This window comes from Empidonax traillii, unplaced genomic scaffold (genome assembly GCF_003031625.1).
Source record: "Empidonax traillii isolate 1590-97213 ecotype Southwest subspecies unplaced genomic scaffold, ASM303162v1 scaffold625:size414109, whole genome shotgun sequence".
NCBI lineage: Eukaryota > Metazoa > Chordata > Aves > Passeriformes > Tyrannidae > Empidonax > Empidonax traillii.
In genome coordinates, this window is record NW_020955818.1 from 110,988 (window position 1) to 126,176 (window position 15,189).

Consider the following 15,189-nt stretch of genomic DNA (forward strand, 5'->3'; position numbering starts at 1 on the left):
CTTCAGCTGCTCTTGGTTTCCACACAGGAGCTTTGCCCTTGGAAGAACTCTGGGGCTTCAGGCCCTTTTCCAGCTGATTTTATACCCCAGCCCTTCTCAGAAATAATTATAGATAATCCCCTGGGATATAAAACCCCAGGTGCAACAGAACATTTTACTCTTCCCTTCTCCCCAGAGGTGGCATTTAAATTTAAAATAAATTAAAAGGCAGCTTAGTCTTGCGAAAACGAAACTTATTTCAACACCGCGTTATTAATTGTGTTTTCTCTTATTATTTTTCTCTTCTGTCACCAAGCAACTCTTTTGCCTACCTTCAAAACAATTATTTACACTTCAAACTTCTCCACACAGTTAATTCCTGTCTCTAGGAAAACCAGGCTGCACACTTGCAGTGGAATAAGGGAAAGCCACAAGCTTTTATTAAGCCTTTTTAAGCAAACATACATATTGTGTGAAGTTACTGAGTTAAATACGACCATGCATCTCCAGAAGCCATGAAAATATTGGCAGGAATCTCCAAGAAAATTAAATTTCCTATTTCCCAACTGGCCCCACGTCAACTGCTGGGGGGGGTGTAAAAATGCCAAATGTTGGCATTTTGTGATTCAGGTTGTTCTGTTTCCTCCATAGTTGGTGCGTGTGTTGTTGCATATCCACGACCTCCAAAGGGAGATCCGTTGGGATTTTCGTGTTTCCTGTTCAGCTGTTGAGTCTGATGGGACCATCCCAGGGTGAGGATTTGTCTGGGGGTGCCGTTGTCCCCCAGCAGCTCTTCTTCATCAACGCCCCGTGCGAAGCCGCGCGTTGTGGAGCGGCTCTCCCGCACGTGGTGTCGATCAAGAGCTAATGGGGGACAACTCCGTGTGTAAACATCTCTCTAGAAGTGGGACTCGGACGTGGGGTCTCCCCCGTTGGTGATGGCCTGGTCGCTCAGCTCGTCCTGCGGCGCCGGCAGCGCCGTCTTGGTCAGAGGCGTCTCCGTCTTGAAAAGAGAATCCATTTTGATCTGGGTTTTGATGTTGAACGACTTCTGGAAGGACTCTGATGTGAAGTAGTAGATGAAGGGGTCAAAGCAGCAGTTCAGGGTGGCGATGCACAACGTGATGGGGTACATGGTCCGTGCAAACCTCTCCAGGGAGCAGTTGGCGATGGCCTGGGAGCGGACCAGGGCGTAGAGGAACAGGATGGAGTTGTAGGGCACGAAGCACACGACAAAAATGGCCACGTGCACGATGATCATCTTCAGTACTTTCTCTTTGTTTGTCCCAATCTGGGACAAGGTGGCGGGCTTCCGCAGAGTCCGGAGAACTAAGGAGGAGCAGGTGAGGTTGAGCAGCAGGGGGATGATGAACCCCACCACCTCAATAAATATGGTGATCTTGGACAGGTAGGTTTTCCAGATGCGCTTGGAGAAACCTTCGAAGCAGGTGGTGCTGGTGTTGGAAACGTTGGTCGTGGAGAAGAGCGAAGCTGAAATCCCCCCACTGAGGACCAGAATCCAAACACCAGCACAGACTATGGCAGAGTTCCTCCTGGTCCTGATGGTGCGCGAGCGGAACGGGTACACGATGGCGAGGAAGCGGTCGACGCTGATGCAGGTGAGGAACAACATGCTCCCGTAGATGTTGGTGAGAAAGGCCGTGCCAGAGATCTTGCACAGGCTGTCTCCGAAGGGCCAGTGCCTGTTGAAGTTGTAGAAGATTTTAAAGGGCAGGGTGAACACGAAGAGCAGGTCGGAAACCGCCAGGTTGGTCATGAAGATGGCGGTTTCGCTCCTCATCCTCATGCGGAAGCAGAAGACGAAGAGGGAGGCACAGTTTGTGATCAGGCCGAGGATGAAAACCACGCTGTACACGGCCCCGTACAGGTTGTACTTGAAGGAATCATCTGTCAGACAGGTATGGTTGTTGCTGTGGTTTCCCATGCCAAGTCTGTGGTGCGCTTCCAAAGGGGCCTTCAAAGTCTACTGCAGGGACATCCATAAAATAAGGCCGTGAGCTCGTCCCTTCCCGAAGGAACGCATTCCAGGGAGGCTGAGTGACCCTCTGCTACCACGGCTCCATCAGGGATCCTTTCATCCTAAAGCAGAGAGAGAGAGAGAGAGACAGTTGCCATCAGTCATCCAAAGTAGTTGTGCAGGAGGACACGTTCTCTTCCCTTCCCAAATTAATGGATGTGCAAGCCAGACCAGTAATTAATTTTCAGGGTAGCCTTTGCAGGTTCCACTGTTCCTGGGATTTTTTGAAGCTGAACACAGCACCTGCTGCACTCAGCCTTTCCTTTCATCCCTCACCCTCCCATTGGAAGGAGAATTCCAGCTTGCTGGTTAGAAGCATATTTATTTAAAATCCGGGATGGAATTGGCCCAACGTGTTTGGAAAGAAATTGAATTGTGGACCCCCACGCTACTGCCCAATCAAACAGTCTGAAATATTCATTTAAACTTGTAAAAAGAGGGGAAAGAAGCTGAAAGTTTTAGTGTTTGTTTTAAAAAACGTGCAGAGAGGAAAGTCCTGTGGATTTTCAGCCTTTTCTGAAGCAAAAATATTAAAAGAAAACCCCAAACTTTTGATAACTAAGAGCTGCTTTGCCTTTTTTCTGCTTGAAAGTAGGACCATCCTTCACACACGTTTTCCAAAGTGAAAAATAGCCATGTTGTGCCTCAGAAATGTTTCTCAAAAACCCTTTCCGAAGTCGCGTTTGCCACTTTCAGAAATCGCTGCGCTTTTTTGTTTGCCTTAAGAACGTCTGAAAAAATGGTATTACTTTCAAAGGGACTCTTTCTGCAAGGGTAAACTGCTTCCCAAAAAGGGATTCCTTAAGGTGTTCTGACAGCTGCATTTCTCTTTCCCCTCTTTGTCGAGGTTTGGAACCTGAAATTTGGCAAATCTCGTGTTGGAAACCTTTGTCCCCACTCAGCAAGCTTTAGAGACAGGTAGGGTTGATGTAAGCACACTGTTTTTTGGAAGTAAGTGCTTTCTGAACTGTCTTGATCTTCTCTTCTTGCTATTCTAAGTACTTTCAGTGCCTGTGAGGATAAACCCTTGGAAAGTCTCCGTGGTTGGAGCAGGAGGGGTTTGTGAGCTGAGGGAGGGTCTGTGAGTTGGGCACAGCTTGGAAATGTGGAGCAAAGCTGGATCACTGAGGGAGAGACCTTTGCCTTGTAAACCACAGCCAGGCAAATACTAAACAAAGTCTGTAATCTCCTGGTAATCAAAGAAACCTCCTTGCAGCTACAACTGTGACTTAGAGCTGAAACCCTTGTGAAGAGTGGGATCCTCTCCAGAGGGTGACCCTCTGACAGCGCAGTTTCAACAGCAAACGTGTCCCTGAGCTGTGCTAAAGGTTGAAATGGCAACCCATAAACAAATAAACTGGGGAAGAAAGCACGGGTTTGGGACAGCTTGGGATGCAAATGATCAAAATCAGATGTTTTCCGTGTGTTTTCCTCCTGGGAGAGCTCAGGCTGACTGTTGTGCTCGCACTCAAGCTGGCGGTGAATCAGCTGGTGAAACGTCGAGTGCTGGGGAGGATGGAACGGCCACGGCTTTGCCAGGTGGGAGGTGCCAGTTCTGCCCTCACCTGGGAATGCCTGGAGAACCACAGGCTTCCCTAAAGCAGTGCTGTGACCCAGAGATGAGGCAGCACCTCATCTTCACACCCTGCAGGTCAGTTGGACGTGAAGCCAAGCAGCAGGAAGGGAGGGTGAGCAGATCTCCCTTCCCAGCTGGCTCTCAAGTGACTTGGGACTTTTGGACACCCAAAAAGATGAGTGGGACCCCTGAGGCGTCTCCTGTGGACCAATCCCACCCTGGGGCTTTATCTACAGCATTATGCAACTGCACAGAGACAGGTGGGGATTAAACCGTTCCTTGCAGCCCTTCAGCTTGTGCTCATCTAGGAATTTCTCCTACTGAATTCATGACCTAATGTACTTTGTTGTGAAACAGCCTAAAAAAAAAAAAAAAAAAGACATCAAACATTTAAATTATGGAAAGTATAGCAGTAAAATCTCAGACGTGCACTTTCTTTGGATCTGTGGCAGTCTAAATAAGGAAAGGTCTTGCCTGAAAGTTAAAATGCCTTTAAGCAAGAACTTATTGGATTGAAAAGTGCACATGAGCTCCAACAGGAATAGCTGTGCCTTGGCTTAACCCTCAGCCTAAAGCATTAAATTCTTGGCTCGTGCCTCCCCTTCAGTACAGAAGTGCCTGTTATCTCCATCAGGAGCAGGTTTTGTTTATGCTGAAATGTGACCCCTGTAAGTGTGTGAAAACCAGGTGTGCCAGACTCTGCTGGTCCAGGCTCAGCATCTGGGGAGGTTTGAGAGGGACTGGGTGTCCTTTGAAACCTTACAGAGATGGAAACCCGGCTTTCCAAGCTCTCCAGGGTTTTGGCAGCTCCTCAAGAGACCCAGCCTGGCACGGCAGGTTTGAAACCCTCCCCTTCCCCACTGACAAAGTGCTCCTTGCCTGGCCCAGCTGCTCCTCACCCAGCAGAAAAGATGCTCCCTGCTCTGCACCAGGTGACCTCCAGGTTTTATCCCAGTTTTTTTTCTAGTGGCTAATCTCTGGGAATTGCCTGCCAGCAATTGTCCAGTTAACTTATGGGCTTTAAAACACAGCCCGGCTTGTTTACCTATGGAACCCTGAGGGGTTGAAACAAGCTGACAAGTGGCTTTGAAACCCAGCCATGTGCTTTAAATTCTGCACTATGACTCTACAGATTGAATTTTTGGAGTGTAAAATTCACTTTCCTCCCTTTTCCCAGGGGATTGGAGCAGTGGGATGCTCCTCATGCACACCACGGGCACCACTGCTGTAGTCTTGCTGGGAAACAGTAAAGCAGTATATTTTAAAAAGCTGAGTTAAGTAAATATAAAGAAAACCACTTTACCATTCTGTATTTCAGGCAGGGCAAAGCTTTAAATCCTGTATTTAAACTGGGGGGGAGCAGCAAAGGAGGGGAGGGATGTGTTTAGCTGTTGTCAGAAGTGGCACCACAACAGAATAAATACCCTTTTCAGTGTGATAATATTCAGAATATTCTTTCCCATAGCAGGGATGGTACAAGCAAACCTACAGCAACCATCACTTCCCCATGTCACCCTGTTATTCAGTTATGGTTCAGCAGAGTAGCTCCAGGATTTGCTCCCACTTGCCCTTCACTGTGGAAATGTCCCATCTTCCATGTACTGGAAAGAAAGGAAAACTTGTCCCATGGTGCCTGAGTATCCTGTTCACAATCCCTGTATTTCCTTCTCCTGGCACCCCAAGAAACCTTCCAAACAGCCACACTGCAGCTGGACTCAGAGCAGCTCTTTTCTTTTCCTCCTGTGAGATGTCAGGCGGGTGGAACTTTATCAGTCTGAATATGCAGGACATCCCTGTGTGTTCATTTAAATAACTAAACGCTGCCATGCCTGTTCTTGCGAGGTTGCTACAGCCCTGGGGTGAAAATATGAGGGATCTCTTGCAGATTATCTCTCTGTATTTGCTCAGAATCTTGAATCTTGAGAAATAGAGGGTTTATAGGAAAACTGAAGGATCACAGGCAGGGAGATTGGGAATTCGGGGGTTTCTCTGGGGTTTGTCCCCAGATGTCTCAAGGTCACAGCCCCTGACCTTGGCAATAAACAGGTATTTTCCTCGGGCACAGCACGTGCTTTGTGCCTTCTCGTGACAAGAACTTGCTGGGGGGGGCAGATATTTGATTTTTTTTTGGAAGATTTTTGCAGAGATGATAATTCTGTATAAGGTTGTAGGACTCGAGTTCTTCCAGGCAGGAGAACCACAGGAAAGATGGGATAAACAGCAACTGTTTGAATAGATAAAATGGAAACTGTGTGATGAAAAAGAAACTTTTCCTACCTGAAAAACTCTTTGCAACTCAGTCCCTGCAGTGGGATCGCCACTGTCCTGTGCTTTTGCTTTTTGATAACATTTTCATTAGACATTTTTGGCTGTAGAGAACTCCGAGAGAATTGACTGAAAATGGATATAAGGACAAACCTCCAGTTTGGGGGAGTTTGGTGGCTGATTTTCCCCTGTTTGAGGCTGTCAGGGTTCTGGACAGCTCTGTTTTCCCAGTGCCAGCAGCATGGGCTTATGGAAAACTGGACCGGCCTGAGCAAGTGATGCAGAGAAATGTCTGGGGATGGGAAATAGCCTGGGACACCAGTTTTGGGCTTGGCTCTTAAACCGACCAGTCTGTGAGCTCTCCATCCTCCCCAGAGCCTCTTGCTGTTCCCCAGTAACCTGCCCTGGTGCGGTGGGAGCAGGGAAAGGGTGGGATTGGAGGGTGGGAAGCGGAGCAGCTGCCTGTAGACAAAGCTCCATTGACGATCCGAAGCGATGGGAAGGAGAAACGCTTTAATCTCTTTCATTTCCTAATCCCAAGTGATGCATTCGAGAACAGTAGGACAGGAGCAGACAGGAGTGTGACTTTGAAGTCCGGGGAAGGTTTGTGGAGCTTCAAAGGGCCATTCTTGCCTGGTTTATCGAGTGATGAATGCCCGGCCGGTGTGCTGGGGAAAGGGGACGTTTTCGGGTGATTAGCATAAAAGACAAGGCAGGAAGGCTCTTATTCATGGCTTTGACACTTATTGTGCTGAGGGTCTTCAGTGCCATCGGTGCTGACACTCCCCGGGGTTTGCTGGGGGTGGGACAAGGCCTCCTGTACCTGCTGGGAAGGTGGAATTGTGAGTTACTCGCTCCGGTCAGGATTCACCAGCAGCATTTCCAATGCTCTTGGGTAGAAAAGAACCCCCAAAACACGGGAGCCCGAGGCGTCTCCTTTCCCTCATCCACCACGGCAGAGCCCCAGGACCCGCTCCTTTCTCCTGGCGTGGATTTTGGCTCTCCCACACCCTCCAAGTTCAACACAACCTTCTGCTGTGAACCAATTGCAGCAGGACCCCAATTTAATTCTGCTCCAGGATGGAGCAGCGAGGAGGAAACCTGAGCCTCTCTCGGAGCGAACCCTAAAGGCGTTTTCCTTTCTTCTTTCCCTTTTTTTTCCTGGTTTTTAATTGCCCAGCACCGCCGTTGTCTCCTCACCGTCCTCTGAGAGTTACAAAGCATTTCCTGCTCGTGGTGCCTTCTCTGGGCTGTATCTGTTTTGTATTGAGCTAATTAAAATGTTTCCTTCAGAAGAGAATAGTGAACTGCCTTACCCCACATTCAGCCACTGATCCTCAGGGCATGACTCTCTTTTTGTTTTCACTGAGAATGTCTCTCTCCATTTACATCACCCCTTTAACCCTTGGCGTGCTCTGATTTTTCCCCATCCACTGCAGCTCCCAGAAGGATGGAACTCCCCCCAAACTTCCCAGCGAAGCTGACATTATTTTACACTTGTAAGAGGGGGGTTTTTGGCTTTGCCTCTGCCGGTGGAGGGCTGCAGGAATGCTGCTTGTTTTGACTCCCAGGGCTCTCACCGAGGGGGGATTGCTGTACAATTGCATTGCTTGATTCACTGGAGAAGATTTAGATGCAAAGAAAAGCTGATGAACCGATGAAAAGCAGAGTTGCTCTGTCTGACCAGGTCGTTTTCACCCAGGAATAATGTTTGTGGTGGAGGTTGCTGTGTCTTTGATGTAGCCCTGTTTATTTACAAAGTGTGGTTAAAAAAAAAAACCATAAAAAATAAGCGAGTCCTGTTTCCCTGAACCACTGGGGACTCCAACAACAGGCCAAGGTTTATTTGCTTACAGCTCCAAAGGCTTTCCAGTCAGGGGCCTGCCCAACAAGCTTCCTTTCTTCGCTCTCCCTGACACAATTTCCAGTGGTTCCTTGGTGATTGCTTGGCTTTTTGGCTCGTTGGTGCCTTTCCTGAGCCACATGAAACCCTCCTTTCACCCGGCCTCGTCAGACCCAGGGGGATCCTCTGCAGCCCCTTTGCTGGAGCAGAAGAGCTGAACTTTCACCTCTTTATCCCAAATTTCTGGGCTTTTTCCTCCCTTCCTTGCATCCATTAGCATCAACAAGCTGCCAGCCCAGCAGCACAAACACCTATTTCAGCTTGGCCAGCTGGGCTGGGTGTGAGGGGCTGTGCTTGGTTTGCCTGGGGGTGCTGGGGACAGTCTGTCCATGATCCATATTTAGGACCTTGAGGGATCTGTGCCCTGTGTTTATTGACTGCAGGGATTTGGTAAAATAGGGCTTTCTTCTCTTAAATTGGTTTATTCTGTGGGGCAAAGGAAGGTTCGAGACTCATTAAATGGTTTGTGCTGGAAAGGGACCTTAAAGCTCATCCAGTCCCACCCTCTGCCATGGGCAGGGACACCTTCCACGATCCCAGATTGCTCCAAACCCGTCCAACCTGGCCTTGGACAGAACTCCCTCTGACAGAGCACGGCTGTGGCATCACCAGCCTTGGTTTCACCTGCTCCATGGTCTCTCCTTGCACCCTGGAGCTCCCCAATCCCTTCCTGGAGCTGCTGGATTCCCTGTTCCCCGTGGGACACGTTCCTCAGCAAGGAGTTTGGAGCGTGACTGGGGTTTCCATGTCATCTCCCTCACCTCACCTGTGTGGAAAAGCATTCAGGTCCCGAAAAATGTCCTGTGGTGTCTGATGGAAGGGTGTGTGAGGGAGCACAGAGGGTGAATTTACACTGAAGTGTTAAAATAAGGAAGAAATTACTCCACACTGCAAAAATATCGAATCCCAAGCAACAATAGATGTTTCAGCAGTGAAGTTTCTTAGAAATCAGATTGCTAACCATGAGTTGAGAGCAGGGGAATGACATTTGTGTAAGGGATGGATGCTGTTTTTACTGCTAAATATGGTCATTTCCACTTGCAAAAACACAGGCTGGGTGGAAGAGGTTGCCTTATCTGAAGGTCCAAGACATGAAAAGGGTAATATTATTAGATGAAAATATGAGGTGTGTTGTAGCTGTCTATTTACAGCTGTAAGAGGGTCTCAAAGTACGATGAGATCGTGTTTTGTCCAGAGAAAGAACGTGCTCTGCTGCCAGCACCCACCTTTGTCTCAGGGCTCAGGGACTGATGAATGTCCCTTAATTCCACTTGCCAAGATTAAGAGACTTTCCTTTTTCTGCAAACCCAACCCATCACAAATAATTCAGCAAACTTTCCTGCAGCTGGGGTCAGCTAAGGCTGGGTTGGCTCCAGAGCTGGGTGGATCTTTACCCCCTTTTATGGGGCTGAACTGGGAAGCTGGTGCAGGAGGAAGCCTTGCAGAGCCACTGTCTGCTCTGGGAATAAAGAGCTCCTCTTTTCAGGGAGAGAATTTCCCTTTTGTGAAAGGTGGTGGCTCCTCTTCCCTGAGACTAAATCGGATCCTTATTTAGGGAGGAGGAGCAGAGTGAGCCTCTGCACGCACACTTGACCTGGAAAGACCTCCTGAGGGTGGCTGAGTGCTCCAGGAGCCAACCCAACCCATCCCAGGCTGTGATGGGATGGCTCACCGTGCCTGCTTTGGGATCCTGGAGCGCCGTGAGCCACCAGGCCGGGACCACCACACCCTCCACCGGCACTCAGACACCACTAAAGAGCCCCAGATCCCAACTATGCTTTAAGCAGAGCCAGGGACAGCTGGCACAGCTGGATCCTGGACACTGGAATCAATCTCCATGGCTACAGTGGCCACGCTCCAAGTGCCAAGGCAGCACCAGCAGAATAGAATCCAAACTGCTTTGCCACGTACCCTCCCCCAGCGCCCCCTTTCCTTGGGATCTGCCCCAAGGTCTGGCTCAAATGGCCTCGATTCCTGCCCTGGTGCTCCAGCCATGAGGTCACAGCTGGAGGAGGGAACCATCTTACAGCTGGGAGTGCATCCTCTCCCTGCACAGGGACTGTTTCCATCCCAGCTCCTCGGCAGTCTCAGCTGCAGGTTTTGCACATTTCTGTGCCTCGTTAGGATGTTCTGGATGAGAGCTGAGAGGGGAGTTCAGAGGTTTTTGTGTTTGTCTGTCCAGAGCTCCCCACTCCGGGATTTGAAAGGCACGGATTTTCATCGGCCGAGGAGGATTCTCCTTTTCAGTCATTTAGAAGTGTGTGCTCAGCCTCCCTTCTCACCTCCTCCCTCCCTTCCATGTGTTTCAGAATTTTCTTTTAAAATCCAGAGGCTTTGAACCCCCCCCCAAAGCACCAAGGTTTCCTGCCTTGCTTGTTTTCAGCTTTGGGAATGCTCCTAAGGGAAAGAAGCTGGAAAAGTGCTCTGAGGGGGGAATATCCTTATCACCGAGCTGTGAACTTTGCACTTCCCATCCTCTGGATTTTACTGTTCTGCTCATGTGGGGCAGCAATACGAAAACCACACACAACTGCCTCCTCTCAAACAAAGATTAGGGAATGTCATTAAAAGCCTAAACTTTTCCTGCAAATTCTTCTCCAGTGGGCTTATATTATGTGAAATCCCCTTTCTTCTAAACAGCTGAATCTTTAAATCATGTGTTCATCATTCATTTCAACTTCTGGCACCAGTTTTTCTATCTGCTTAGAGCTGTATTTGATTTTTTTTTCCTCATTGAATTTTGCAGCTTAAAAGAGGTAGATTTTAGGCATAAATGAAAGCCAAAGGTTTGGTTTGGTTGGTTTGTTTGTTCACTTTTTAGGTATAAAAGTTTATAACTTAATTCCTAATTTTAGCACAGCTTATAGGAACCAGCTCTCCATTACAGGGAGCTGAAAACACGTATCATTGCAAGCTGAAAGTCTGCGCTCACGCCACATTTACATACAGCCCCTTTTTTAAGCCTAAAGTGTCATTACGATACTGAGTTCAAGTACAAAAGAAAGCCGCAACCAAGGGCTATTTTCCCCACAAACACAAAAGAAGCAACGGCACAGAAAAGTCCTTCAACTTGTCATCTGCGGTGCCCCGGTGCGAGCTGCGGGGTGAGCTGGACTGATCACCCTGCCGGGCTGCAGCAGCACCTCACACAGCAATTACTTTCCCAAAATTTGGAGCTCATCTTCCCCCCCTTCGAGCAGAGCCGATCGTCCTTCCCGTCCCAGCCAGGGCAGGGCAAACCCCGCTAATCCCGGCTGCTCTCACCCCCCACATCCACCCGAGCCTCGGCTTTAGGAACCCCCGCAGCCCTGCCCTGGGATCCGGCTGCTCTTCCCGGAGCTGGGAAGGGAGTTAGTTGGGAGCAGGGACTCACCGGGGCGGCAGCATCGCCAGGGCTCGGCGGTTCAGCGGGATCCCGCCCTGACAGCCCCCACGGATCCTTTGTGGAACGCGGGCCGTGTTATTCCCACGCGGGAAACCTCCAGGACTGCCCGAGTTTCATCCCTAAGCCCCGCCGTGGGTGGCAGCTGCTTCCCGGCCTTTGTTCCGACGGGGCTCGGCGCTGCCGAGCTCTGCCATCGCGTCTCGGGAAAAACGGGACGCAGGAACGGCCCCGCTGTCCGGGCAGGGGGAACTCTTGGGGGTCTCCATAGGAAGCGCTTTCCATTGGGCAGGGATGTGTTATTAGCGCTGAGCCCGCCCCCGGCGGGGCTCTGTGGGTCCCTCTCGCGGGGCTCTAGCCCTGGATTCCCTTCCAGAGCCTCTCCCAGTTCGGAATTAGCAGTTTAAGGACAGCCCGACAATGAGCGGCGCGGATTTCCTGAGCAATTAGCTGGTGGACCCGGCCTGGGAGAGCGTGCCCGGTGGGAAAAGCGCTTTAGAGCTCGGATTTTCCTTTCCACGGCTGCAATTGTTTTGCCTTCCAATTAAAAAAAAGTGAGGAGGAGAGGGGGGAGCTGGGAATCGGGAAAGCAGTGGGTAAGACTGGGAAGCTGCAGAGAGCAAAGCTGGCCATAAAAATAAAGTACCTTTCTAAAGGGATTTAGAAAGGGGTTGCTTGTTAGGCTGGAGTTTGTTGTAGGGGGGTGGTGGTATATCTTCTCAAAGGAGCTGACTAAAGCAGTCTGGGCTCTTTTTTCCCCGGCAGCTTGCTGTGAAAACTCTGGATTCCTGCTGGAAAACCGGTCAGCTTTCCACTTCCAGGGTCATCATTCCAAATGCTCCGGGGAAGCGTGGCTGTGTCCGCCTGTGAGCTCCCCCGGGAGCCTCTCGGTGAATCTGCCCCCCCCACCCCCCTCAGCAGAGCCCCCGCCTAAAAGCTGCTTATTTTTCTCTCTTACCTTCGATATCAACCCTTCCACTGGGCACGAGGATCTTCTGGCAGCAGGAGCAGCTCAGCGGCTTCATTTGCTGCGGCCGGTGCTCCTTTTATTTCGTTTTCAGCCTCTCTGGTTCCATAGGTCTGCGATCCCGGGGCTGCTGCTAAAGCCCAGCCTCCCACCTAACGCGTCTCGCTCGCATTGTGTTTGTCTCTCCTCTTCCTCCGCTCTCCTTGGCTGTTCCCACAGGCAGCCAAGGCCAGTAAACAACTCATTGTGAGGCTGGGGCTGATGTGATTCCTTGGGCTGGTGGCCGCGGAGTCGCCTCTGCAGCACCAGCTGCTGCCACGGGCTTTTATCCAGCCATGCAAATAACTTCCTGAATATCTCATGTAACAGCCCAACTGCAGGCTGCAAAACCTCAGCCTCGGAGAGCTCAGGGTTTAATCAAACCTAAAAGCAGGAGCGTGGATTCGGGTTGAAAACGGTGTCGGGGCAGATGTTTCCTGCTCCTCGTGGCCAAAGGTCCATTTTACTTGTTTAGCTGCTGAAGAGACAAAAAATGTGGGTAAATGGTGAAGGGGTGGCCAAAGGCATCGGATGTCCCTGGTTGCAGCTGAGTGGGGGGGGCTGGCGGAGGGCTCAGGATGTAAAATCCACCGGTATAACCAGTAAGTTTACACACAGAAACCCAGTCTTGTGGCTTCGGGCATTTTCGGGATGGTTTTGAGGAAATCCTGATCCCTGGGGAGATTCATGGAAATGAGACTTTCACACCCATTCTCATGCGCGGCTGAGAGCTCTCAGTGGGGACCGATTAACCAACACCTCGGCTTTGAAATCGCCCTTTTTGAGGGAAAGAAGGATGTGGCAGGCCCGGGGTGCTGACACAGATTAGAAGGAGCTCGCTGAAACCCTTTGCAGATTAACATCTTCTGTCTGAGTTTCCGAATTACCAGAGCTGGGCAAACCCATTAGAGAGGCGACTGGTGACTCCTAGAAGGTTAAACACAACATAAATCTTAACCCAAAACTTGTGTGCCTCTCGCAGCATTCAGGCAGAACGTGGTGGCTGTGCCTGCTTGGGACGTTTGCTTTCCCTCTGGAGTTACTGGTTTAATTAAACACTCCTAACAAAAGTCTTCAGCTGCTGGGAACTTCAGGGGCTGGGAGAGCTCCTAATAACGTTACCTCGAATCTGTCAGGAGACTGGGAATGGTATTTCTGCCCTCTGTGGGGTCCATCCTTCTAAACCATTGGAGTGGTTCCCACTTTCGTATCCATCTGTGGTTGCCATTGAATCCAAAAGCATCTCTAGTGAGCAGTTATTCAGTCACCACTTATTTTGGGGGTTGTTTGGAGTTTTTTCTTTTAAAAGGAGCATTTTTTTCCTCCTAGCTATAGCCAAAACTGGAAGCTGGAGAAGTGGAAGCTCTAGGTTGACCCATGATGCCACTCTCCAATCTGTAGAGATCGCCAAAAAAAAAGCAAAATCCCAGCCTTGTTCTCCTTGGAACATAAAATTTTTGGTGTTGATGAGAAAGACAACATCCCCAGAGCAATATATTCCTGCTGCCCTCCAAGGCCCATTTCTCCAAGCAACACACTCAGGCCTTTATCCTCCTCCACACCAGCTCACATAGGCCAAATGTTGTGCTCTCAACCTACTCCCCGTCTTTTTAAAAAAAAAAAATAAATAAAAGTACAAACATTTCCAACAAAGTGCCCTTAACAGGGGTTTATTTGCCAAACACGAAGAGAGGAGAGGCTGCCTCTCTTCTTGGTTACAGTTACAGGCAAGTGTTTTCTTTAAGATGGAAAAACAACGAATCGACTCCTGGGCGCTTCATCTGCTCTCAGTCCATTCGGGGTCCCCACCCTGATCCCATGGTGCTCGTCCTAGGCTGGGGACAGGGTGGGATGTGGTGAACTCTCCCTGCTAAAACATTGGCAGCACATCAATAATCTCGGGTTATTTTGGAAAACAAGGGAAACTGGGCTGTTATCTTATTGGAACCCGAGGCTGCTGAGAAGGCACAACGTGTTGGAGCAGCAGTTTGACCCCGTTTGCAGGATCTTCTGACACCCCACTGCTGTGGATGTCTCTGGTTGTGTCAGTGCTTGGGTGGCTTTGGGACTGGCATGTGCACTTTCCATGGGTTTCAGCCACGCAGGCACACCTGAATTTAAGGAGTAATTTTGCATTTCCCAGCTTAATTCTTCTGCTGTCAAACCCAGTGAATATTTGCAGTAAAATGATGCTTTGCTGTGGTAATTTTCCTACTTCAGGGCCCTTGGGAGCACTCAAAGGAGCCAGAAAGCAGAACCCAAATCCAAATGGCATTTAAAGACCACTAGAATATATATGATAGAGGCATTAACTTGTCCCTTCCCTCCTCTGGTCATTGGCAGGGCTCGTTTCCTGCCTGTGCTTTCCTGCAGCAGCAGAATTCATCTGTCATTGGGGTGGTAAATATTGCTTGGCTTTGGCTCATCTTGAGGCTTCCATCCAGAGAGTCCATGAACAAGCTAAAAAGGGTGCCAGGAGTGGCCTCAGGGCACCAGGGGGGTTTAGGGACCCTGCCTGGGCAAGGGGGTACCCCCACAATGCCAAAACACCAGCCCTTGGTGCTGCAAACTTGGGTTTAGAAATTTTGCCTCTCTGCAAGACATCCATGGTGTCTTGTATCATTCCATCACCCAGCTTCCCAAGGCTTCACACTTTTAAAGCATCAGCTTTAGGACCACAAGTCCTGTGGGATGATGTTTAATGTCTGGGTGATCCCAGAGGATCGATTTTGGGATGATTAAACCAACAGCTTCAGTTCTGTTTGAATGGGGCGTTTCCCTGAGGTGTTGCCAGGCAAAAATAAAGGAAGAAATCAGTAACACTGGCATTTTCTCGGGGGAAAAAGGGGAAAAAAAAGTCACTTTACAGAAACTGCAGTTGGTGCTGGAAGAGATTTTTAAGGAAAAATGTTGCAGAAGCAGGTTGGAGCAGCCTGGTCCAGTGGAAGGAGTCCCTGCCCATGGCAGGGGTGGGATGAGATGAGTCTTTTAAGGGCCCTTCCAATGCAAACCACTCCATGATCCTATGACTGTGTAACCC

General features: G+C 49.7%; 1 protein-coding gene across 3 annotated transcripts; it reads right to left on the reverse strand.

The window, feature by feature from the left end:
• Positions 1 to 397: 397 nt before the first annotated feature.
• LPAR4 (lysophosphatidic acid receptor 4) lies at positions 398 to 12,416 on the reverse strand. Of its 3 annotated transcripts, none has more exons than XM_027898840.1 (2): positions 12,102 to 12,416; positions 398 to 2,079 (listed from the first exon to the last, which is right to left on the reverse strand). In XM_027898840.1, exon 2 carries the CDS (start codon positions 1,922 to 1,924, stop codon positions 878 to 880), a length of 1,047 nt encoding a protein of 348 aa, XP_027754641.1. In that variant the 5' UTR covers positions 1,925 to 2,079; positions 12,102 to 12,416; the 3' UTR covers positions 398 to 877. The 3 variants fall into 3 exon arrangements, with proteins under 3 accessions (XP_027754641.1, XP_027754643.1, XP_027754644.1); XM_027898842.1 differs by lacking the exon at positions 12,102 to 12,416 and adding an exon at positions 11,135 to 11,691; XM_027898843.1 differs by lacking the exon at positions 12,102 to 12,416 and adding an exon at positions 6,012 to 6,045.
• Between the last annotated feature and the right edge of the window lie 2,773 nt (positions 12,417 to 15,189).

What these genes read in the sequence shown, in the direction of transcription:
- LPAR4 (XM_027898840.1), bottom strand. Translation starts at nt 1,924, where the DNA reads ATGGGAAACCACAGCAACAACCATACCTGTCTGACAGATGATTCCTTC.